We start from the raw sequence: 24,396 nt of genomic DNA, 5'->3' as shown, positions 1-24,396 counted from the left end.
CCCTCCTGAACCAACCATGGTATTCCATTTAAATGCTCAGGAGCGCACACCACTGAACTATTTCTCAACCGACTCAACTCTTTTTTGTTCTTTCAAGCTTCACAGTTTGGTCTCTCAAAAGGAAAAAAAACACTTGTTGATAAAACTGTTCCTTTTGGAGTTTCAGCTTTTGTCAGTGGTGGCATTGTTACCTCTGAGTAAGAAGATTCACCTCTGGTGAAGAGTCACGTGGGCTCAAAATGTTAACTAATGTAAAAGGTAGTTTATTACTGTGGACTCTTGTGTGAAGAGTGTTATTGCTGTCATGTCAGTAACCCTTGTTTTTGCACTTTTTCCATGATCCAGGCCAGCAGGATGGGAGTAGAAGCTGTAGTTGCCTTGTTAGAAGCTTCACCAGAGACACCAGCCTGTGTTGTTTCACTTTCTGGGAATCAAGCCATCCGAGTCCCCCTAATGGAGTGCGTACAGATGGTAAGGTCACAATTGTGAGCCAATAGCAGTGTTTACAGGAAGCACACATCCATGCAAGATGATCTCTGTTTGGCAGTAATACAAGGAAAGCTCAGTTTGCAATCCATATTTTTGTTTTAAAGGTTGGGTTTTAAAAAAGCTTTTCTGTATGCTTAGATTATTTAATCAACAAATGTTTGCTACCTTGATTTCATTTACATGTGAATACTTTTTGAAGCTATAATGACAGAATGAATTCGAGGAATTATGTATCTGCAACTACTCTCACTTGCAGGATTGATGCTTTAATCATTAAGCATTTATATGAATATCATTGCATAGAATGACCTAAAATATATGAGGAGAGCTAGGATGAAGGCTTTGCACAAATCCAATCATGGGAATGAATCTACATTTCAGTTAAGGCAAACCTCGTCAACGAGATTCTGTCCATTACTCTCCATTTATATGGTTATCAGTTCTTTCAAACAGGCTTTTCAAAGCTTTACTGAGTAAGTACAAGGATTGAAAATGAAGGTAACCGAAAGCACGGTATCATGGATTTACTAATGATACTAAATCCAGATCATTAGTATCTAAAAAGAGGAATCCTTTTAAAAAGAATTGTTGAAATTTGGGCTGGAGGTGTTGGTGGTAAATGTTAACTATTATTGTAGAGTGGCCAACGACAACAAATGGACTTGATAGTTTGTGACCAGGGTCTTATGAGTACTTCTATCTGGCATACTCACCTTATTATCCCCATTAGAGATATCATCATACAATTTTTTAGTTTTTTTTTGTGGGATGATGACATTACTGACATCATTTATTGCCCATCCCTCATTGCCCTTGAGAAGGTGCTGAGCAATCTTCCTTTATTACTGCAGTCTGTGGTGAAGGTACTTCTAGAATGCTATTTTAGGAGTTTAAGGATTTTGACCCAGTAATGGAGAAGAAAAAGCAATAGGATAATCTTAAGAATATGCAATGATGTCTGAATAGAAGGTGAACTTGCAGTTTGTGGTATCCTAAATACCTGTGACCCTGGTCCTTCTCAGGACAAGGCATCATTCTCAGTGGAGATGGGTAGTTTGGAGTAGATAGTGATTGCTGACTGAGTACTTATTTTTGTTTCCATTTCAGTTAAATATTAGTTAATATATATTAGTAGGTAACATTAAGAAAGTAATGAGCAGAGCATTTAGCAGTTATGGTATTAGTTTTTAATTGATCAATCTGCTCAGGAAAGCAGTTAAATCATTCAGAGAACTTTATTTTAATTTCCTTGCTTTACTTTACAACAAGAAATGGCATTAAATATTTACAACTGTGCAAAATTATAACTAAATTTTCCCATAAAATTGATTACTCAATCTGCAGCCTTGATGGCTTTAGATTTTGCTCTAGTCTCATTAAGTTTGCTGACCAAGATCATAGTGAAGACAATTTATGCCTCAACGATGTAAATAAAGAATGTTGCTAGGGAGCTGTGAATAATTTGATATTGTGCTTTGGTTGTGATACTGAACAAACAATCCAAAGGAAACTTACCTCTTCTGGTAAGTTGAGCCAGCATTAAATGACACTTTTCGATCCACAAGAGCAGTCACTCTCAGCTCACCTGGATTTCAGTTCGTAAAGTCAGATTCAGAGTCAGAGTCATGCAGCATGAAAACAGAGTCATACAGCATGAAAACAGAGTCATACAGCATACAACCAGTTCATGCTAACCATAATCCCAAAATAAACTAATCCCACAAGCCTGCACTTGGCCCATATCCCTCCAAACCTTTCCTCTTCATGAACTCACCCAAACGTACATAACTGTACCTGCATCCGTCACTTTCTCTGGCAGTTTATTCCACCCACGCACCACTCTCTGTGTTAATAAGTCACCGCTCATGTCCTTAATAAATCTTTCTCCTCTCATCTTAAAAAATGCCATCTAGTTTTGAACACCCCCACCCTAGGAAAAAGACCCTTGCCATTCACCTTATCTATGCCTTTCATGATTGTATAAACCTCAATAAGGTCACCCCACGACCTCCTTCTCTCCAGTGAAAAAGGTCCCAGTCTTTTGAATCTGTTTATGTAAGTCAAACCCTCCATTTCTGGCAACATCCTGGTAAACCTTTCCTGATCCCTCTCCACTTTAATGATATTCTTCCTATAACAGGGCAACCAGAACTGCACACGGTACTCCAGAAGAGATCTCACCCATATCCTGTACAATCTCAACAAGACATCCCAGCTCCTGTGCTCAAAGGTCTGAGCAATAAAATGCCTTCTTAACCACCCTGTCAACCTGTGATGCAAATTTCAAAGAATTATGTTCCTGAACCCCTAGGTCTCTCTGTTCTACAACACTACCCAGAGACGTGGCATTTTCCCTAATCCTCTAATCTTTAAGAAAAAACCTGATGTCATAGGAAATTTGTAGCTTTGAGCTAACCACTGATTTTAGTACAGGAAAAAAAATTAATTTATATTTGACATGAGTGGTGAATTGAATTAATAAAAAAAGGAACACTTCTTGGAATTCTTAAAGCGTGTTTCAATTGGGAAAGGAAAAGGTTGTAGATAATCTCATGGACCTTGTGCTTATGTTGTAGACATGGCTAGTGATTGATGACATTCCCTGTCAGTGAATTCTGAATGTAACTTGCACCTGTTGCTGTGTCTTCACCCTAACGGTGGTGATATAGCCTTTATCGCTAAGCCACACATTGATCACTGTCCTAGCAATTTCTCCTTTGAGTATCTTTGATTGTTTCATACTCATGTCTGTCAATCAAAATCTGCTTGGCTGAGCATTACAGCAAGTATTTAATTCAGATGTTTTCCTGGCTTTCCTCCCTCAGCTTCCACATTGTGTCACTTCTGGCCCTCAGTGATTACAACTTCCCATCTCAAATCACATTGCTGCCTCTCCCCCAAACTCATTTCAGCTCCAAAGACTCATCCTCTTGTATAAACATTTCTTCCATTATTCATGGTCACTTCCTCGATCTTTCCATCTTGCAAGGCCTTCCTATCCTCATTGTAACTGGCAGTGATGAGGCAATCTCTGATCATTTTTCTGTTTTGCCTCCTATCCATATTTTCCCTAATCCCCAGCTCCCCGTTCTCCCAAAACCCCCGCCTCCTTTCAATGTCTAATCTTGGAAGATAAATTTCTGCAGTTACTAATTTTCTTAATCAGATCCTATAAGACCATAGGATAAGGGAGTAGATTTTGACCATTCAACCCCTCGAGTCTGCTCTGTCATTGGATCAGAGAGTCCTATAGTCATAGAGATGTACAGCATGGAAATAGATCCTTTGGTACAACTCATCCATGCCAACCAGATATCCGAACCTAATATAGTCCCATTTGCCAGCATTTGGCCCATACCCCTCTATACCCTTCCTAATCATATACCCATCCAGATGCCTTTTAAATGTTGTGATTGTACCAGCCTCCACCATTTTCACTGGCAGCTCATTCTATACACGCACCACCCTCTGCATGAAAAAGTTGCCCCTTAGGTCCCATTTATATCTTTCCCCTCTCACCCTAAACCTATGCCCTGTAGTTCTGGACTCCCCCACCATAGAGAAAAGACCTTGGCTATTTACCCTATTCATGCCCCTCATGATTTTATAAATATCTATAAGGTCACCCCTCAGCTTCCGAAGCTCCAGGGAAAACAGCCCTAGTCTATTCAACTTCTCCCTATAGCTCAAATCCTCCAAATCTGGCAACATCCTTGTAAAGATTTTTTGAACACTTTCAAGTTTCACAACATCCTTCCGATAGGAAGGAGACCAGAATTGCATGTAATATTCCAAAAGTAGCCTAACCAATGTCCTATACAGCCATAACATGACCACCCAACTCCTATACTCAGTGCTCTCACCAATAAAGGAAAGCATACCAAACTCCTCCTTCACTCTTCTATCTATCTGCGACTTTACTTTCAAGGAACTACGAACCTGCACTCCATGGCGAATATGTTTTCAACCCCATACTCCTGCCTTCATTCCCCTAACTGTTGAGCCCCTTACCAATCAATAAGCTAAGAATCCTCTTCAACAGTATTGGTGCTTTTATCCCTGTTTAAACCATTACGTCCTCTCTCTTTATTGTCAATTCCCTTGGTTTGTCCACTTACATTATTTTGGAAATCATTACCAGAACAGTTGGGGAATGGGAAGAGATACTATTGTAAGTGATTCTGTGACTGCAATTTGATGTATTAGGCTGAAGCCAAGCAAAGGAGCTACCACCTAGCTTGAGGTGTCAGAGAAAAAGCACTAGTGGTGAACGGTGAGGTCAGCAGTGTCAACATTTGTAAAATGATGAAGATTGAAGAAGGACAGTTTATCACAGAATCATAACCAGTTGTCTCCAGGTCTGGCTGCACTATATAAAGCCTTTTATGAGTTATTATTGACTCCTGATCTATTGCTAAAACTGCTCACATTGAAACATTATCCAGGGATCCATAGCCCTTTTTCCTTCCACCTTCAAATCCTTCCCTCTTTCCTGCACTCTTGGCTCTAACAAAGAAGTATGAAAAAGTCGGGGACTTCTTGTGCCCCAGAGGTCAAATCCATTGATTAAGCTTTCCTTTCCGTCTTCAACTGGTCACTCTTGCCCTGTTGTTTCCTACTGCCCCAGTTCAGAATTCATCAGTTTTTATTCCATATGCTACCTTTCACTGTCAGAGGTTTTTTTATCCATAACTCTTAATTCCTACTTTATTGCTTCTATTCCAACCAAGCCCGTGACTGCTAAATTTCCCTTTCTGTACTGCGTGTTGGCTCATATGAATAGTTCCTCCTCAGGTACAATACTCCCCCTCCCAACCCTTTAAATATGTTGTCATCACTCATATCAAAAAAACACTGATCCTTATGGCCTTGTGAACTCCTGCTCTATCTCCAAGCTCCTTTTTCCTCTCGAGTCCTTTAATCTCCAATCCTCTACTCATTTTCTCCTCAATTCCATATTGAATTCTTTCAATTTGATTTTCAGCCTTGCCACAATATTGAAACGACTCTTAGTAAAGTTGCAGGTTACATTATTTTGTGACTGTGATAACTGTCCTTCTTCAATCTTCACCATTTTACAAATGTTGACACTGCTGATCTCACCATTCACCACTAGTGCTTTTTCTCTGACACCTCGAGCTAGGTGGTAGCTCCTTTGCTTGGCTTCAGCCTAATACATCAAATTGCAGTCACAGAATCACTTGCAATAGTTTCTCTTCCCATTCCCCAACTGTTCCATGTTGACCGCTTACACCCCTCATCCCAAAGATCTAGTCTCTGGGTTCCTTTGGTTTCCCCTCACTGACATAATCTGAAAGATTGTGTCAGATTCCACATATATGCTGATGAAACCTCCTCTTACCTCACCATTAGCCCTCTTGAATATTGCACTTGCCTCTAAATGTCCTTTCTAACATGATCCACAGCCTTGCCCCTCTCTAAATGTCTCTGATTTACAAGCCTTTTAGATATCCTACAGCTTCCCTCCAACACTGGACTCTTGACTCTCAAGTTTAATTCCTCCACCATTGGTGGTGTGCCTTAAGCTGCTGTGGAACAATGCCTAGTGTCCTCTCCCTACCCCTGTGCCTTGATATTAAACTTAAGTCCTTTAAGACATTTATCCTTTGCCAGGTATTTGGTCATCTGACCTTCTGTGGCTCTGTGTCCAATATTGTTCTATTATTGCATCTGCCAACAACCTTGGAAACTTTTACAAGATTAGAGGTGCTATATAAATGCAAGTTGTCGCTATTGTAGTAATCACATTTGTAATGCTAATTTGTTCAGACTTTATAAATTTTACATTTTATTTTCTTAAAATATGACTTTAGACTCAAGAAGTCCAAAAGGCTATGGATGAAGGGAAGTTTGATTCAGCAGTGAAACTGCGAGGCAGGTAAGGAGACTGCAATGAGAAACTGGCATCATTAACATCCATCATTACTTCGAAATGATATTTGTCATGCTCGCACACACTTGTGGGCTGAATTGTGCCAAATATCCTAGTAGTAGGGATGTTGGTTCATGTGAAAGTTTACTGGAGAGCAGGAGGATCACACAATCCATCAACAGTTAAACCCTGACGTGATGCCTGTGTTGTCATTTTGAAGTTCAACAAGTTTTTGTGTTCAACAGAATCAGGAAGTGATCATTAAAGGGATCTTCTGCCAGTTTCCTAGTTGATCTCATCCAGCTAGCGCTGTGATGCTCCAAGTGTTTGATATTTCCCAATTGTCTTTTCAAATTGCAGAAGCCTGCAGAGAGTGCGGTGCCAAGTAATCAAGGAGTTTGTGTTGACTCCAAGACTTTTATACCAACAGTTGCACATAGACATGGTTACGCTAGTCAGTTAAAATAAAACAAAGGGTTTGAAGAAGGGTCACTCAACTCAAAACATTAACACTGTTTTCTCTCTTCCAGACGCACTGAGTTTCTCCAGCAATTTTTGCTTTTGTATGTAAAGATGTGCAACTTGTGGAATGAACAGAAGGTTTGCAGAGCAGAAGTTCTGGAGTAGATGGGTGTGGAGGCCTCTCAGAGAGCACTTTCCCCCTTCCTATAACTCTTAGCCAAAGTAAAGCAGATATCTGCACATCAGTTATGGTAATCTCATTGAATCTGCCAACTAAATCCTCAAAGCTGGAGCACAGTATCATTGCTAGTGGCTTTGACGGTGTCCTTTAATTTCTATATCCTTCCAGGGTGAAACTGGAAATATTGGTAATATATTTCACACAAGTTGCCACCCACTGTATAGAGAGAAGGTCTCTCTTAACGTTGAGTCAACCACATTCCATTCACTTTTGTCAGAGGTCAGTCGGTGGAGAGTGCAATGCAATATTTTTAAGAATGCTGTTCGAGGAGCAGGGTATTATTTGCTGCATGTGCATTGCTTTGTTGCTCTTTAACAAAACACAAAGGAACGCAATTCCCTTTCTCTCCAGTCGATAATTTGGTAGGGAGTAATGCAGATAATGCATTTGGATCATGATGCTAATCCAGAGCATGGTGGTGAGCTATCCACTGTGCACCTGCTGCATTATTTACACTGCACAAATATAGTGAGCATCACATAACCTCATGCAGTGTGATAGAGCAAAACTGACACAGTGCTTTAACTGCTGAGTTGCTTTGAAGGAGTCCCACAGAGCAGATGTGCAGCTCGCTGGGTGGTTTTCTCTTGCTTTTCTATATGTTGCAGAGTCTTGAGGTAGCTGTCTTTAGTTATAGTGAGTATTGAGGAGGAAGAGCATGGTGAGCAGAAAGGTAAAATCTTCCCTTTTTCCTTATTATCTGTCCAGGCTCTCCCTCAAAGACTCAGTGCAGTGCAACCCCAATTACTCTTTTACCTAAAATCACACACTTTACCTTCCTTGCTTTCCATCTGTCACTGACCAACATCGAAACTACTTGTGCATGATTGAAAAATAAAAGCCATGACAAAAACAGTTCCAAATCAAATTTATAAATAAAATCAATGTGTGCTGCACATACAAGTCACCTAATGACCCTTCTGCCTTCCCTTATTGCCTGCCTTCTATCTTCCCAGCTCTTGTCCTGGTCTTCCTACACAGTGCAACCTGGTGGCTGCTGCAGGGCCAGCTGGAAGGCTGCTGACTTTCACTGAGGGGAACTGCAGGAGGTGCTGGAGGACAAGCACATGCAGCTCTTGATCCAGGAGGCTTTCTCTGAGGTTGCACCGTTTTTGTCATGGGTGCTGACTTTCTCAGTTTGCTGCCAGATGGGCAACAACAAGGGCACTGCTATAGGGGCGGGAGTAGGAACATGCATGCTGCCTTCCTGAGAGATGACAGCTCGACAAAATCACTGCCATTCATCGAGAGCGATGCTTTAGCTTTAATGGGCATCTGTTGGAGGGCTGGTTGCTGGGCAGTTCTGACACGGGTGGCATGGTGGCTCAGTGGTTAGCACTGCTGCCTCACAACACCAGGGTCCCAGGTTTGATTCCAGCCTTGGGCTGTCTGTGTGGAGTTTACACATTCTCCCTGTGTCTGCGTGTGTTTCCTCTGGGTGCTCCGGTTTCCTCCCACAGGTCAGGTGAATTGGCCATGCTAAATTGCCCACAGTGTTAGGTGCATTAGTCAGAGGGAAATGGATCTGGGTGGGTTATTCTTCAGAGGGTCAGTGTGGAATTGTTGGGCTAAAGGGCCTGTTTCCACACTGTAGAGAATCTAATCTAAATTGCAAATCCCTTTGCCTTTTGTAATCCAAGTCATGATGTCAACTGTTCGAGCTCGCATGGCAACAAACTGTGCTTTCAGATCAGAATCTTGAGTCTCCACTGGAGCACTCAAAGCTCTGGAGGAAGTGCTATGATGGAATTATTGACCATTGGACTCGTGGTTGAGACCAAAGTGCACGAATGGATTTCAACACCACATTGGGTTCCAAGCAGTTCCACAAAGTCTTGTGTTGGGTTGACACCAGATGACTGCAGGATTAGCAATGCACCATTGCATAAATCCACCAGGCATCTTTCTGTAGTCTGCTCCATTGAAATCCTCATCTGAGTCCTCTGCTACAGAGGCCATCTACAACTGTACCATCTAGTGAACTGGCATCTGTACAGTGCTTGCATGTCTCCAAACTGTGGGCCACTCTGGTGTAGTGCCTCATGCTGTGTAGACCCCACCTCTGTACTCTCCTCCAAATTATTCAGAATGTTAGTGACTGAACTGGCTGGTATAACTATGATATCGAGTAACAACGCAGTCTCTTCATCACTGTCTTCTTGTTGATCCTTCACTGGTGCTGACCTGGTGTTCCTAGGGATTTAGAAGTTCACAGTGCAGGAGAAGTAAGAGGTGCAAGTTCACACTTCGGCAGCTTGCAAGTTAGATGACACAATGGGACACGAAGAAAATGTGAGGAGGAGGATTATTGATAGTTTAAGCCAAGACTATAGCAGTGGCCATACCAGAAGTGATCAGCACAACCTCTTTCATTTGTTGGTATAGTTGCTGTATTCGGCTCATAATTCAATCAACTGTAAGGTTAGTACTGACTGACACTGAAACAAACAGGCAGCATTTGAAGAACATGAGTTATTTGTGCATTGTGATTCGTGCACCAGCCTCCAGGCTGTTGAATTTATCCTTTAAATCGTTTATTCTGCTTCAGAAAGATATTATCTCATAACCTTCAGTTTTGCAGCCAATCGGTGCACATAGTAAAAGTTGCAGCACGACTGTGCTTCCTAAGTTTATTGGCATGCAGTTGATCTGTGCAAAATAAATTCCATTAATATTTACATTACATTATTCTGGGACACTGGAAAACGTAATCACAAAATGCCATTTGTCATGCATACCAAGAAAAAATAAATTTTGTGAATGAAATTAATTTTCAATGACTTAAATTTCAAGGTTAAAGATATATACTGAAAGCAGAATAATGTGGATGCTGGGAAATGAAATAAAAACAGAACTTATTATGCATTCCCAGCATTTTCAGTATTTATGAAAAATACAGATGTTGGGATGTATCAAATAAAATGTTACCAATGTTGGGTGTGCAACACTTTTTTTATTTCTTTGAACCCTTGCCCTTGTTTATCAGTGTCTCATTGATTGAGCAGTTTACACAAATTGTTGGGTTATATGCTGAAAGGAGAAAGTGAGGACTGCAGATGCTGGAGATCAGAGCTGAAAAATGTGTTGCTGGAAAAGCGCAGCAGGTCAGGCAGCATCAAAGGAGCAGGAGAATTGACATTTCGGGCATAAGCCCTTCTTCAGGGCTGAAGAAGGGCTTATGCCCGAAACATCGATTCTCCTGCTCCTTATATGCTGAAACACTGGGTGAGACTTTACACGTTTTCCCTCCAGAAGAGGTTCCATAGAATCACAGTGCAGATAGAGGCCATTGGGGCAGTCGAGTCCACATCAACCCTCTGAAGAGCATCTCACCCAGACCCAAATCCCCACCCTATCCCTGTAACACCATGTTTACCATAGCTAACCCACCTAGCCTACACATCCCTGGACACCACAAACAATTTACCAGGCCAATCCAACCTGCAGATCTTTGGACTGTGGGAGGAAAAAGGAGCACTCGGAGGAAATCTACGCCGATACGGGGAGAATGTGCAAACTCCATACAGTCACCCAAGAGTAAAATCAAACCCAGGCCCTGGTGCTGTGAAGTAGCAGCACTAAACACTGAGCCACTGTACTTCCTTTACAAAAAAGGTTTGTTTTCCCCTCCCCACCCACTCCAAGTCAGTTGGCATGTCTGTAAAACATGGGGGAAATGTTTCATCTTGTGTGTTACCTATTGACTGTCAATGTGGTGCAATTAAAATGAATTGATGATAGCCACCTGTCAATAACACTGCATTGATTTGTACTTCATTTAGCAGTGTTAGAGTTTACTTTTCTCCCAGTCTAAACTCTGACATATAGTGAGATGCTTGTTGTATTATTCTCATTTCTTATCATTTACCAAGGTGAATGAGCCTCTTGAGCAATGCTAGATTGCAACTTCTTGTAGGCAGTTAAAGAAGATAATGAGAGGTGAGACTGAATGCGCTTGCTGTGCTTGCCTGGAATGGATTTCTCTGGCTTCTTCTATTCCTGATGTTAAATAAATCATATCAGGTCAAAGGGACTAACAGCTAGACAGAGTACTGTAGGAGACTATAAATTGGTTGCAAAAATAAAATGCCGCGTTTGGGTCTGAAGTGTGTAGCGAAACGAAGGTGAATAAAAGCAAACTGATCCACTGAAGAAAACTATACGCTTCTCTCGCCACAAATTGTGTCATTCTCCCCAATCAATGTCAGGCTCAACAAAACTGTTTGTAAGTCTGGCCACCTGTTTGACCCTGAGATTTGTTTCCAATCATATATCCAGATGAAAACTCGCAGCTTTACACCCCTGGGTCACCCTTGCTTTTGCTACTTCCAGACTCTGGTCTTCCATTGCTTTTCTGATTAGATTTTAAGATCCATAAATTGTAGCTTGTTCAAAACGTTTCTGCTTGCATCCTAACCCATATCAAATTTCACTCAACCAATAAATTCTGTGCTTACTGACATACATTGACAATCGATCCACCTTGTTTTAAAATTCTCATCCTTCTGTTCAGATCAGCCTGTGGATTTGCGCCTTGCAAAGTAATCTGCCCTCTTTCCCTCAGCCACTGTCTTTGATCTGCCTTTGACATTGGTGCCATCTAAGTCTTAAACTTTGAAATGTATCCTGTAACTGTACGTGCACTTTTCAGAACCCCGTTAGAACTTAGTTCTTTGCTAAATATTTTGGCTACCTGTCGAATATTTCTTTTAGATTTTTCAATTCTTATCCGATAGAACTCTGATGCAATGCAATGTTTTTTCACTATGCTGAAGGTGTTTCAAGAATACCTGTTATTATTTTTTATATATTAAATCCTTGCATAGTATATGCATTCTTAAGATCATGCAGAGATGTCTGGACTCTGGTCGACAGTGCAAAACTAAGTAATAATTAAATAGCACCTCAATTAATTTAGAAGGATTAGTTGCCTTAGTTTTAAAAGTTTTATTCTGTTAATAAATGTGTGCTATCTGTTTTGGAAATTGTGGCTTCTGTTTCTCAATTAGCTCAAACATTATCCATATTAAGGAAATGTTATTTTTTCCATTCAATTCGTATAATAGTCTAAGTAAGTAAAATTAACATAGTCCCAATGGACCACAGGGCTGTTCTCCCATCAGAGAGATGGCTGGTGGCAGTTTAACCTGAAGGTCACCATGCCTCAGGTCAGGGGCAAGATGGGACCATCATTCTAACCTCAGCTGGCGCAGGAATTGAATCCATGCTGTTGGTGTGACTCCGTGTCGCTAACCAACCCCCATACTTTTATAATGCATTATTTTAAATTTACAACACATATAGTTATCATGTAATTAATGTCATTGATATTGCCTAAACTTTCAAATCTGGTCTTGAAATGTTAGTCTCATCTATGTTAATTTTTGTATTATTGTTTTTATAAACAGGAGTTTTGAGAACAATTTAAGGACTTATAAGTTATTGGTACACAAGAAACCGGATAATGAGCAGACACGCGTAAGTCCACATTGATTTGAGAATCACAGAGACAATCATAAGAATTTTGTTTCTAAATAGCAATACAGACTTGGAGAGTCATAATTTGTAATTGTGGACACTTGCAGAAGGCCTTGACCTTGTTATAATGTAAAACAGATCCAACAGCATGCAGCCCATTTTATGGTTCATACAGTTTTCACTTCCAGAGAATTCAATAAAAATATGAGTTGAGACTGAAGTAAAACAAACTGTTAATTCTTGGACTTTGCTGGTTACATTGATTACAAAATATTAAAATTCACTTCACTGCTTTTTCCACCCACACCTGTGATTTTTGGTTCAAGTTGATATTTTTCATTGATATCCATATTGACTTTGTTAAAGATTTCTGTTCAGCAGAAAGGAGGGAGGAGGCTCAAAACTCTTGTTTTACAAGAAAAACTGTGTTGCCTTCAATGTTATGCAATACTTCATTGATTGTGCCTTGTCATGGAAAAAATATGAATCAATTCATAGGTTTTTTAAAAAAAATAAATTTACATTTCTGCCATAGAGAGATTTGAACCCTTTTCACCAAAACCTGGGACCTTGAATTACCAGTCCAATGTCTGTCACAAACTCCCCAGTAATTTTATTTTCATGCACAGAATGAGGGCGTTTCCGGCTCTGCCAGTGTTTATTGTCCATCCCTATTTACTCAGGGGGCAGGTAAGAGTCAACCACATTGCCGTGGGTCTGGAGTCATGTGGAGGCCAGACCAGGTAGGGATGGCAGTTTCCTTCCCTAAAGGCCATTCGTGAACCACATGGTTTTTCCAACAATTGACAATGGATTTGTGGTCGTCATTAGACTCATAATTCCAGATCTTTTAAAAAGATTGAATTCAGATTCCACCATCTGCCATACCAGGATTTGAACGCCAATTCCCAAACATTAGCTGGGTCTCTGGATTAGTACTGAAAACCAAATTTGCTGGAAAACACAGCGGGTCAGGCAGTATCTGTCGAGAGAGAACAAGCCATCGTTTTGAGTCTACATTACTCTTCATCAGAGCTATTGACACATCAGCTGGACTCGAAACATTAACTTGCTCTCTCTCCATGGATGCTATATGACCTGCTGTGACCTCCAGCAATTTTTGTTTTCAGTACAGATTCTAGCATCTGCAGTAATTTGCTTCTCTCTGGCTTAACAGTCCAGTGATGATATCACTAAGCAATTGCCTCCCCACGTATATAGATATAAATCCAATAGTGGGAGAAGTTCAGAATAAAGGACTAAATATTATTATAGCATAAACGTTAACTACAAATTGGGCTCTTGTGATCCAAAATGATAAAGTAATTCGAATCAGTCATGTCTCTTAAAAAAAAGACAACAGCTTATGGAAAATACTGTGGCTCTCCAAAGTTAAAAATCACACAACATCAGGTTATAGTCCAACAGGTTTAATTCGAAGCACTAGCTTTCGGAGCGCTGCTCCTTCATGAGGTGGTTGTCACCTGATGAAGGAATAGTGCTCCGAAAGCTGGTGCTTCCAATTAAACCTGTTGGACTATAACCTGGTGTTGTGTGATTTTTAACTTTGTACTCCCCAGTCCACCTCCAAACTGTGGCTGTCCGGACAGTCTATCCATTAACATCACTTCCCTCCATAATTTTCAGCGGTTCACTGTTGACCACTTGGCTACAGCAGTGAATTTTGGAAGCAGCATGCTCTTAAACCAAATTTCTGGCTCAAATCCAGCCTTTCGAGTCTTATGTCCATTGTTTCTCAAAACAAAAGGTCTGAAAACAACTTATGTCTTATCTCTTTCAGATTTGGCAAAATCTGTAAATCTATTCACAAAGCTAAGACTGTTGACTTATCTGTGATAAAGTCTCTCAAAAGCTTGCTGTCTATTAATCGAACTCCATCATATTGTAAGATCATTCCTTGTCCTGGTGTGTAGTCCCAGGGTCAGTACAATAAGGACATTACATCTTTTTAAACAACAAAAGAAGTACTTGGGCGTAAACAGTATCCAGTCAAAACACAGCTGGGTGTCCTTGGGAACAGGGCCAAAATCTATGGCCAGAATAAACTGCTCCTGATCACAAACAATTCTTCATGACTTAATCAAAGCACAATTTAGTTTCTCTCAAAGTTTACAAAGTAATAACAAAAATAAACATAGCTGCAGAAACTCAGCAGGTCTGGCAGCATCAGTGATGAGCAAACAGAGTCAATGTCCAGAGACATTTCTTCAGAACTGATAGTAGCTAGGAAAGGTTGATACGTATGCTGGGGTGTTGGTGGAGGTGCGTGGGGGATGTAGATGAAAGGTGGAGTTGGAGCCCACAGATAGAGAATGGTATTTTGGCAGAAAAAGGGTATTGATTTGGGTTGGGAGAACATAAACCCTGTGACTAGGGACTGTTAGCAGGTGAAACCAAGAAATTACAGACCGGTGAGTCACATGTCAGTGGTAGGGAAACTCGTGTAAATTGTGACTTGGAGATGCCGGTGTACAAAGTTAAAAATCACACAACACCAGGTTATAGTCCAACAGGTTTAATTGGAAGCACACTAGCTTTCAGAGTGCCGCTCCTTCACCAGGTGATAGTGGGGGACACAATTGTAAGGCACAGAATTTATAGCAAAAATGTACAGTGTGATGTAACTGAAATTATACATTGAAAAATACCTTGATTGTCTGTTGAGTCTTTCATCTGTTAGAATACCATGATAGTTTCACTTCTTTCATGTGTAAATCACAAAACCTTATTTTAAAAGTTGCATTCTCAGGTTAGCTGTAACAATGGGTGTTAGCTAGACAATATGTTGAAGGTGTTAGCCTCCTATGTTCTCTGTCTATGCCATGATGTTTAGATTGATTCTAATCTAAAAAGTGAGAAAACAGATTTTACATGAATTCATGCAGTTTTGAACAAAGTACAATGTAACCCTGCAAGTACAAATTCACCCCACAAAATATATGTGTGCATGTGGGTATTTGTCTGTCTGTGTGTGTGTGTCTGGGGTGGGGGTTTGTGAGTGTCTGTGAGAGAGAGTGTGTATGTGTGTGTATGAGTGTAGAGTGGTCTAAGTCTCTGAGAGGATGCCTGTGTGGGTGTGGGAGTGTGTTTGTCTGTAAGGGTGTGTGTGTGTGTGTGAATTCATGTAAAATTGCATGAATTCATGTAAAACTCCGTTTATCACTTTTTAGATTAGAATCAAAAGTTGCTGGAAGTTGCTGAAAATGTGTTGCTGGAAAAACGCAGCAAGTCAGGCAGCATCCAAGGAACAGGAGAATCGACGTTTCGGGCATAAGCCCTTCCTCAGGAATGAGGAAAGTGTGTCCAGCAGGCTAAGATAAATGGTAGGGAGGAGGGACTTGGGGGAGGGGCGTTGGAATTGCGATAGGTGGAGGGAGGTCAAGGAAGTTGCCTGGGATGGAGAAATTGAGCTACAAGGAGAGACTAAGTAGGCTTGGATTGTTTTCTGAGAGAGAACAGGGTTGAGGTATACAAGATTATGTGCCGTATCGACAGGGTAGATAGACAGGAGCTGTTCCCCTTGGTTGAGGTGTCAGTCATGAGAGGACATCATTTTAGGGTATGGGGCAGGAGATTTAGAATGCACTGCCTGGGTAGGTAGCGCAGCTGGAAACCTTGCAACCTTTAAAAAATATTTGGATGAGTACTTGTGAAGTCATAACATTCAGGGATGGGACAAGCGCAGGAAATTGGGATTAATTTTGATCTGACTTCATCTGTTGAAGGAGCAGTGCTCTGAAAGCTTGTGATTTCTAATAAACCTGTTGGACTATAACCTGGTGGTGTGTGACTTCTGATTCTGTTCTAACTACAATGCATATTTTCTTTAAAAGAGGGTTGACTGTAAGGCGGGCTGAGCTTTCAGAATTTTTTGAAATTATTTCTAGAACAATGAAACTAAAAAATAAATAATTTGTGCTAACCTTATACTGAATCTTGGTCAGACCACCAATTGAGCATTTTGTTCCTCTCTGTTCACTATCATTACATAAGAGATGTAGAGCATTGGAGAAGGTGCAAAGAAAATTTGTAAGGATGGTACTAGAAGTGTGGAGTTGGGTAGATAGCAAGGAGTTGGGTGGTGACAGTGATGATAGGTTGAAATGGTTGGTCATTTTTCTCTTAAAAGGAGTGACTGACCTACTTGTCTATAAAATTATGAAAACTTTTTGAAGAGAAGGCTTCCCACGTATAGAAAAAAACAAATCCCATGCGATTGTCTCTCAGAAATCAAATTGAAATTTCAGAAGAAGTTTCCTTACCCAGAAAGTGATTAGAATGTGAGGCATGAGTTGAGGCAAATTAAGGCATTTAAATGGAAGTTGGATGAGCCCATTATGAAGAATGGAACAGAAGGGTGTGTTGGTAGGGTTAGATGAAAGATAGTGGGAGGAGACGCCGACAGAGTATAAACATTGGCATGCACCCAATTTGGGACAACTGACCTACTCGTGTGTTGCAAAAACCTCATAATATTGCAAGATGGTTTCTTGCGTCAGTAAAATGATTGAAAACGCCCATTCACATTGTAGGGTGATGCATATTTCCCTCTCCTTTCACCCTCAGAGCAACTTCAATGTGGCAGTCCTGAACGTGGGTGCCCCGGCAGCTGGCATGAATGCAGCTGTTCGTTCTGCAGTGAGGACTGGCATCTCCCAAGGTCACACGATGTTTGCAGTTGCTGATGGGTTTGAGGGTTTCATAAAGGGGCAGGTGAGTCAATTTATTGTCTGAGCCTACTTGTCTAAACGTGTTGTTTCCTGTATTTGAAGTGGATACTGCCGATATTTGTAAAGAAGGGAGACAATAAAATGAATTGTTTAGTGTACATTTGAAAGAAAAAAAAACTGGAATATTTCATTTTTGGGTAAGTTTGGAAAAGTGTGACCATGCACCAGATGATTTTGAGCGACTGAGGGAACACCAACTCCAGTACTCAATCAACTCCAGTGGCTACATCTTCAAACTTTTTGACCAGACTAACAATACCTGAAATAGCTGCTTGTTCTACTGATATGAAGTGTCACAGTTTATTGTTATTATTTGAGCATATGGGTTTGAAAGTAAAGTTAAAACAATTCCAACAAGCCTGATGATATCTGGACCAATGTCCTTGTTAACTAAAGCAATGATTCTCACCTGCCAACATATCCTTAGCTCCTGTCTGTCTTCCTGACAAGGTTATCAAGCATGTGGGATTCTCCAGGACAATCGAGGATGGTAGAGTTGGAAAGTTCCCAACTCCCAATGTCCATTTCCTTGACATAAAAACATCTGACTCTTAACTTGCGATACCTCAGTTAGAAAATTAAAACTTAAAATTGGACATTGTAGGGCACAGTGTAGATGCTGCATTTCAGAGAAATGAGACGTTTTATCTTAGAGTGATAAAGAATGAATTTTCACTGGTCTCAACTACTTGAGGGCAGATAAGATATCTGCCATCATTTCTATACTCCCATGAAGTTTCTTTCAAAGTAACATTGGTGTTGTGTAGGATCTGGTAGTTCAAACGGTGAAATGGGGAAGTCAGAAGAAATTTGATCTGAATACTACAGTAAATCAAAAATAGCTTGGCCCCGTGTTTGGTACTTCTGTTTCACGGTGCCAGGGACCCAGATTTAATTCCACCCTCGATGACTGTGTGGAGTTTGCATGTTCTCCCTATATCTGCATGAGTTTCCTCCGGTCCAGAGATGTGCAGGTTAGGTTGATTTGCCATGCTAAATTGCCAAGCATCCAGGGATGCGCAGGCTAGGTGGATTAGCTGGGGATGTCGAGGTCAGTTGCTCTTCAGAGGGTATGTGATAACTCAATGGGCTGAATGGCCTCTATCTGCGCTGTGGGGATTCTATAATTATCCTATATTGGTTGAAAATGAGGTCAAGCATTTACTCTTATTGAGTATGAATTAATCCTCATGCTGGTGCATACATTGGTTTGGAATGCAAACCCAGAGGCCAGAGCAAACATTTATCCTGATTCATGTAATGTAATAAATAATAGTGCTAGAGATCTTTACAAGCGTCTCAAGTTTTTACTAGATGTATCAATGACCGGATGAAGAAGAGTTGTTATATCCAAATCTCATAAATTACATGAAATTCGGAGACATCTGTGTAATGCAGCTGAGAGATAATATGTTCAGTTTCGATTGGATGTTGTGTTGGGGAGAGGGTGGTGGAAGGTACTGTTAGTAGAGGGTGGCACTGCACAGCAGTGCTAAAGGAAGAGTGTGCTCAGAAAGTTTTGAAGTCTGGGGAACACTCTGTTCCTCCTGCCTTTACAGCAATGAATTGCTTTCAGTAAGAGCTGACATTTTGTTAGCCAAAAACCAAAGAAGAATTTGACTCTTTAATATGGAATCTTGGCTAGGATGCCGAAAGCACAGTATAAGTACTTTATTTGTGTATGAGAGCACCTAATTGCCAATTTAGTATGACCGCCAGGTATGCCAGAAAAATCACTTGGCCCACTTTATGATCAGGCATCTTTTGGATGTGCTTGGAATTATGGGTATCCAAATTAAACCTTTTGCCTGTTTTGCACCTGTCAAAATCAGTGGCACGAGTTCCAATTTTTACCTGCTAATAATTTAAAATCCCACATTAGCAAATAGTGAAATGGAGTTGACTAAACGTGGTAATTTTAGGGCTAACGCTCAATGAAAACTTCTGGATTATTAGAAAATGCCAGTGGGTTTACTGGTGTTATGGAAGGAGTCTGCTATCTTTACTCAGTCTGGCAACTACACTTCCATACTTGGTTGTTATTTTTAATGCCCTAACACTAATGAGGGATGGGGAAATATATAACATGTTTGCTAAAGTCACCAACTTTAAAAGAGCAAGTGAGAAGGAATGTGCTCTGAGTGCTGATGAATGCTAAATTAAAAATCTCACTCAAAAGGCTGCAACATTAGCTGGGTGCTGGAGAGGAAATTCATGTTGATGCAGAATAGATCTTAGGATACATTTTTGCTGTGTATTTGACCAAACTATATCAAGGTGTTCTGACTCCCAATGTTAATGACACATATTTCAAATAATGGCAAACACGTCTCAGTGCTGAGAATATAAATTCTTTGCCTGTTCGAATTGAAAGGTTATTATTAGGTTGCAGACTGCAAAGTTGGCAATTTTCCTTCACATCCAGAAAGATCCTCTTGCCATTTCAATTAATTGGAGAGACCTAAAATAGTTTGAGCTTTTACTTTAACCTGATTAACAGACTTGCTTTATGGCTGCTTTCCTTTTAAATCAGTCTTATAACCAGCCGATTTGATTTGATCAGCTTGCTATTACTGCTTTTTAAGTGAATAAAAATGTCTTTATTATTAATGTGCCCTGGATTATTCAAAGCTGAAGATGGATCAGTGAAGAGAAAGTGATATCACTTATAAAAGAATATTTTCCATCTCAGTTTCTTCCTTCTAGCTAACATTTGAGTAGAAGATTTGTTATTCACAGTCAGTTGGAATGCAATCCTCAATGTTAGCCTAGAACTTGTCCTGGACTGTGACAAGGATGAGTAACTATTTCCTGAAGAACAGACCACAATTTTAAACACATTACTCATCACTGAGGGTCTTTGAGTTAGAGTTATGTTTTTTCACGAATACAAGAAAGTGCTATATGCAGCATGTTTTAAGGGTCCCACTACTCTTTTGGGGGATGTTATTGGGGAATAGGATTGCTGTTACTGACATCAACAAGTGGCCTAATTTCACACAGGTTACTATTTAAAAGAAACAGTCATGGCTAAGTGAACATTAAAGCACTCTTTTAAGTGTACTTGCAGGTTAGTTAATTTTGTGAATTGATTTTCTTGTGAATTAGTTCAGACTTGATTTAATTGGGAGGGAACTTGAACAACTCAAGTGGTTTACTTGCATGTGTGGGATTGCCACAAACTAGTGACTCCATAATTTGTAGATAACTAAAGCAGTCTACCTTACCAAGCACTTTGGATGAAGAATTGCACAATAACCTTGTGCTGCAGCATAATAGAATGTACATTGCTGCCTGGGATCACCCACAAAATAAACAAAGCAAGGTCCCAAAGTGAGTCTGAGTAAACACTGAGCAGAAGCCTAGTAACTTACCCACTGGGCAGTTCTGCCTTAGCTCAATTTCATGTCAACTGATAACTGGCTTCTTCTCATCAGTTTGAAAGCAGCAGAAATTAAAGGATGTTAGCAGATTCAGTGTTCTGTCTCACTTCGGGGAAGATTTCTTAGCAGAGCAGTGTTTGAAGGCAAGTTACTCAAAAATGTTACAAAAAAGTTACAAGAGAACCAACAATCAGTTTTAAGAGATACAGAATAAATTACAATGGCATTATTTTCTCCTCTTCCTTCAGATCAAAGAAATTAAATGGAGCGATGTTGGAGGCTGGACAGGTCAAGGTGGTTCGCTTTTGGGTACTAAACGGTAAATGCATTGTTAACTATGGTTTACATGTCATTTAATCTTGAGTGAATAGAAATGTACGCTGGCATTTTTAAATGTCACTCTTTTCAGAGGGCCATAAATCTTTGGAATTCATTTCCTGAAAAAGGCGATAAAATCAGATTCCTCAAATATTTTTAGGGCAGCGGTAGACAGTCTTGTCAGAAGCAAGGGGTGGAAGGTTATCAGGATAAGACTGGAACTAAGATTTGAGATTACAATCAAATCCACCATAATCTTATTGAATGGGGGACCAGGTCTGAGGAGCGCTCTGATTGATTCCTGTTCTGAATTCTTAGTCATGTTCAGCAATAAGTAAACTGAATTAGATTTTCTGGGGGAAAAAAAAACAATTAAAATAGCATGAATGTGCAGAAATTTGCGAAAAGGAAAATGACGGAGGCTGTGGCAGCTGAGAAAGAAGCTTTAGTGTGGAGATGGGGTGACTCTCACTGAGGTTTGAATATCTGTAGTGGTATTGCTGGGATAAAATGGATAAATCTTTCTGATGTTTGTAACAAGATTGTTCAAATAGTTCTTGTATGGTATAGTGTGAATTTTGTTTCTCTTTAGTAGACATTCATGTGTCTTTCTTACAATATTTGTAGCCTCTTTAATATATGTACAGTACCTGACCACCATAGTAAACCAAAAATTAAAACTTATGATCTATTAAACAGGTTTCACCACCAGCTGGAATTATAAATGAGTCTTTTGTTTGGTGTTGAAATGGTTTGTTTGCAAATAATTTATAATTTCAATAAGGTTTTATTATGTACTCTGTTCACATTAGGGTTTTGTAATTAATCTAGAAAATATGATATATTTCTGTTCAGTGTGATGGTAACTGTAGAGATTGGATGTTAGCACGTGAAGCAATTAAGTCATAGATCCTGCAGTCCAACTAGTCCATGCTGACCATGTTCCCAAACTAAACTAGCCCCATTTGCCTACGTTTAACTCATATCCCTTCAAACATTTCTTATTCATGTACTTATCTAAATGTCTTTTAAACATTGTAACTGTACCCGCATCCACCACTTCCTCTGGAATTTCATTTCACACACAACCACCCTCCATACAAAAGCAATGCCCCTCATGCCCTTTTGTAAATCCTACTCCTCTTGCCATATAAACATGTCCCCAGTCTTGAAATCACCCACCAAGAGAAAAGACGTTTGCCATTCACTATATCTATACCCCGCATGATTTTATAAAACTCTATTAGATCACTCTTCAACATTCTAATCTCCAGTGAGAGAGGTCCCAGCCTATCCAGCCTCTCCCCATAGCTTAAACCCTTCATTCTCAGCAATAGCCTGATAAATCTTGTCTGAACTGTCTCCAGCTTAATAATACCTGTCCTACAACAGAAAGACCAGTACTCCAGAAGAGGTCTCACTGTCTTGTACAACCTCAACATATGTATCAACTCCTATGTATCAACTCCTATTCTCAAAGGGCTGAACAATGAAGGCAACTGTGCTGAATGTCTTCTTAACCACTGTATCTACATGTGATGCAAACTTCAAAGAATTATGTACCTAAACCCTAGCCCTCTCTGATCTGCAGCACTATTAAAGGTCCTACTTTTAACTGTATGAGCCTTGATTATTTATATCAGTGTAGAAGGAGTGCCTTTTCTTGTCTGGGATGGAAAGACAATAGGAACAAATGGAACTACTATGCTTGTATGTATCCTTAAGAACAGAGGAAAATTGGTAGTGGTGGTTAGGCTAATTTTGGATACCCGAGCTTAATGCAGTTTTGAGGATGTAAATTCATACACAGCACTCCTGTTTCAGACAAGGAAATGTTCCGATATTCAAAACAGGGTTTTATATCATTACTGGACCATAATTGGAGGGAGTTTGTATATTTGATCCAAATACAGAAGCCATTGTTCTCCATGCTATCCATTGCAAATGATTATGAACCAATTGTCTTTGTTCCTGATGTGTCTCTTTTCACTTATACATCACAGTACCCTTCCCGTAAAGAATGCAGAAGCCATTGCTGAGCAAATACGTTTGCATAATATCAATGCTCTTCTGCTTATTGGTGGCTTTGAGGTACGTGCTGCATTTTGTTCTCTGCATTCTAAAACTTGCTTAAATGTTAAGTGTACGTTTGAAAGCTAAATATAATTATCAAGTATAGGCTTTGCTGAACGTACAAAAAAATTGTTGAATATATAAATTAAATATTCAAAGTTATCAATTGAAGAACAAAAGTTCAAAAGTATGTCACATCTTAAAAATTGTGATGCTGATTCCATAGTGCAGCTGAATAGATAATTTTTGGGTTGCTTCGTGATCTTCAAACAACTCAAAGGAGGCACTCTGGCTAAGATAATTAACCCTGCTGCATCAGCAAAAAACTGGCTGTAACATTGCATAAATCGTCATGTAACCTAATTGATTAACTCTGGTGATGAGCTCCAACTATCAATTTAACTACACTTTGTTAGAAAATTGTCATTTATAGCACTTTTTCAAAAAGAATATATACGTCACATATTTTGTGGTTTAGATTATCCGGATATTTCAAATCAATACTAACTGATCAAAACTGTGGTAGTTGATACTGAAAAACGTAATTTTACTTCCCTCAAAATTTGAAGTTTTGCACAGCAAAAGAAAAGTTTGAAGGTTGTATCTTTTTTAAAAAATTGAACTATCAGTCTGCATTTAAAAAGTTAATTTTATACTTGAATGCTGAATTTATATTGTGAATTGATAAACTATGATACAATATTAAAACACCAATGAAATCTAGTATTTCAGCTTCAAATGGCTTAACATATGAATTCTCTTTGTAAAGAAAGGAAGTACTGTGTTGTTACAGGAGAGTGCTTGGAAACAATTCAAAAAGCTTCCAGTTCGTAACTGATGAGAGTATGGTGAAATGTTGCAGCAATCAGGTCAAGGATGGGCTTCCAATACAATCCAATCCGTAAAGTAATTGAACAGCCATTTCGATGACAGTGTTTTTTTCCCCACTGGCTAATTAACTAAAGGGATTGTTTTGATTGGCTAAGAAAAGCTGGGAAAAGTAACTAAAAATAAACTTCAAAAAGTCCTAAATAGTAATCAATGCCTTGAGTCTTATCCAAATTTATATGGCTTCATTTAAATTTTTGTATATTTGAAATGGGCAAGTGCTTTAAATATTTGCAATCGAGCTCAATTTGCTGAATGGCCATCTTTCACATTTCTCATTTCCCACCTCCACTTTATTGAGTTTTACAGATTATGATCTTCAGACACACAATTTGGAGCTGTATGCATGAGATTAGTAAAGCGTGTTAGTGAACAATTTGTCAATAATGTTATTGAGTTAACATTCAACTGGAACCTGAA

The 24,396-nt window shown here is 39.7% G+C and overlaps 1 protein-coding gene across 6 annotated transcripts in view; it reads left to right on the top strand.

Annotated features, from left to right (window-relative positions):
- Positions 1–24,396, top strand: part of pfkpb (phosphofructokinase, platelet b) — a 140,273-nt gene that overhangs the window by 73,090 nt on the left and 42,787 nt on the right. For all 6 annotated transcript variants that reach the window (XM_087987537.1, XM_087987538.1, XM_087987540.1 and 3 more), the window contains 6 exons: positions 346–471; positions 6,324–6,388; positions 12,494–12,563; positions 17,151–17,297; positions 20,946–21,016; positions 23,019–23,106. In XM_087987537.1, the coding sequence (XP_087843663.1) occupies positions 346–471; positions 6,324–6,388; positions 12,494–12,563; positions 17,151–17,297; positions 20,946–21,016; positions 23,019–23,106 (567 nt within the window). The remainder of the gene's footprint in view (positions 1–345; positions 472–6,323; positions 6,389–12,493; positions 12,564–17,150; positions 17,298–20,945; positions 21,017–23,018; positions 23,107–24,396) is intronic.

This window comes from Chiloscyllium plagiosum, unplaced genomic scaffold (genome assembly GCF_037043375.1).
Source record: "Chiloscyllium plagiosum isolate Xiang-an unplaced genomic scaffold, Cpla_swu_hap1 HiC_scaffold_5, whole genome shotgun sequence".
NCBI lineage: Eukaryota > Metazoa > Chordata > Chondrichthyes > Orectolobiformes > Hemiscylliidae > Chiloscyllium > Chiloscyllium plagiosum.
Note: the sequence above shows the minus strand (reverse complement) of the source record. Positions and strands in the feature narration are given on the sequence as shown.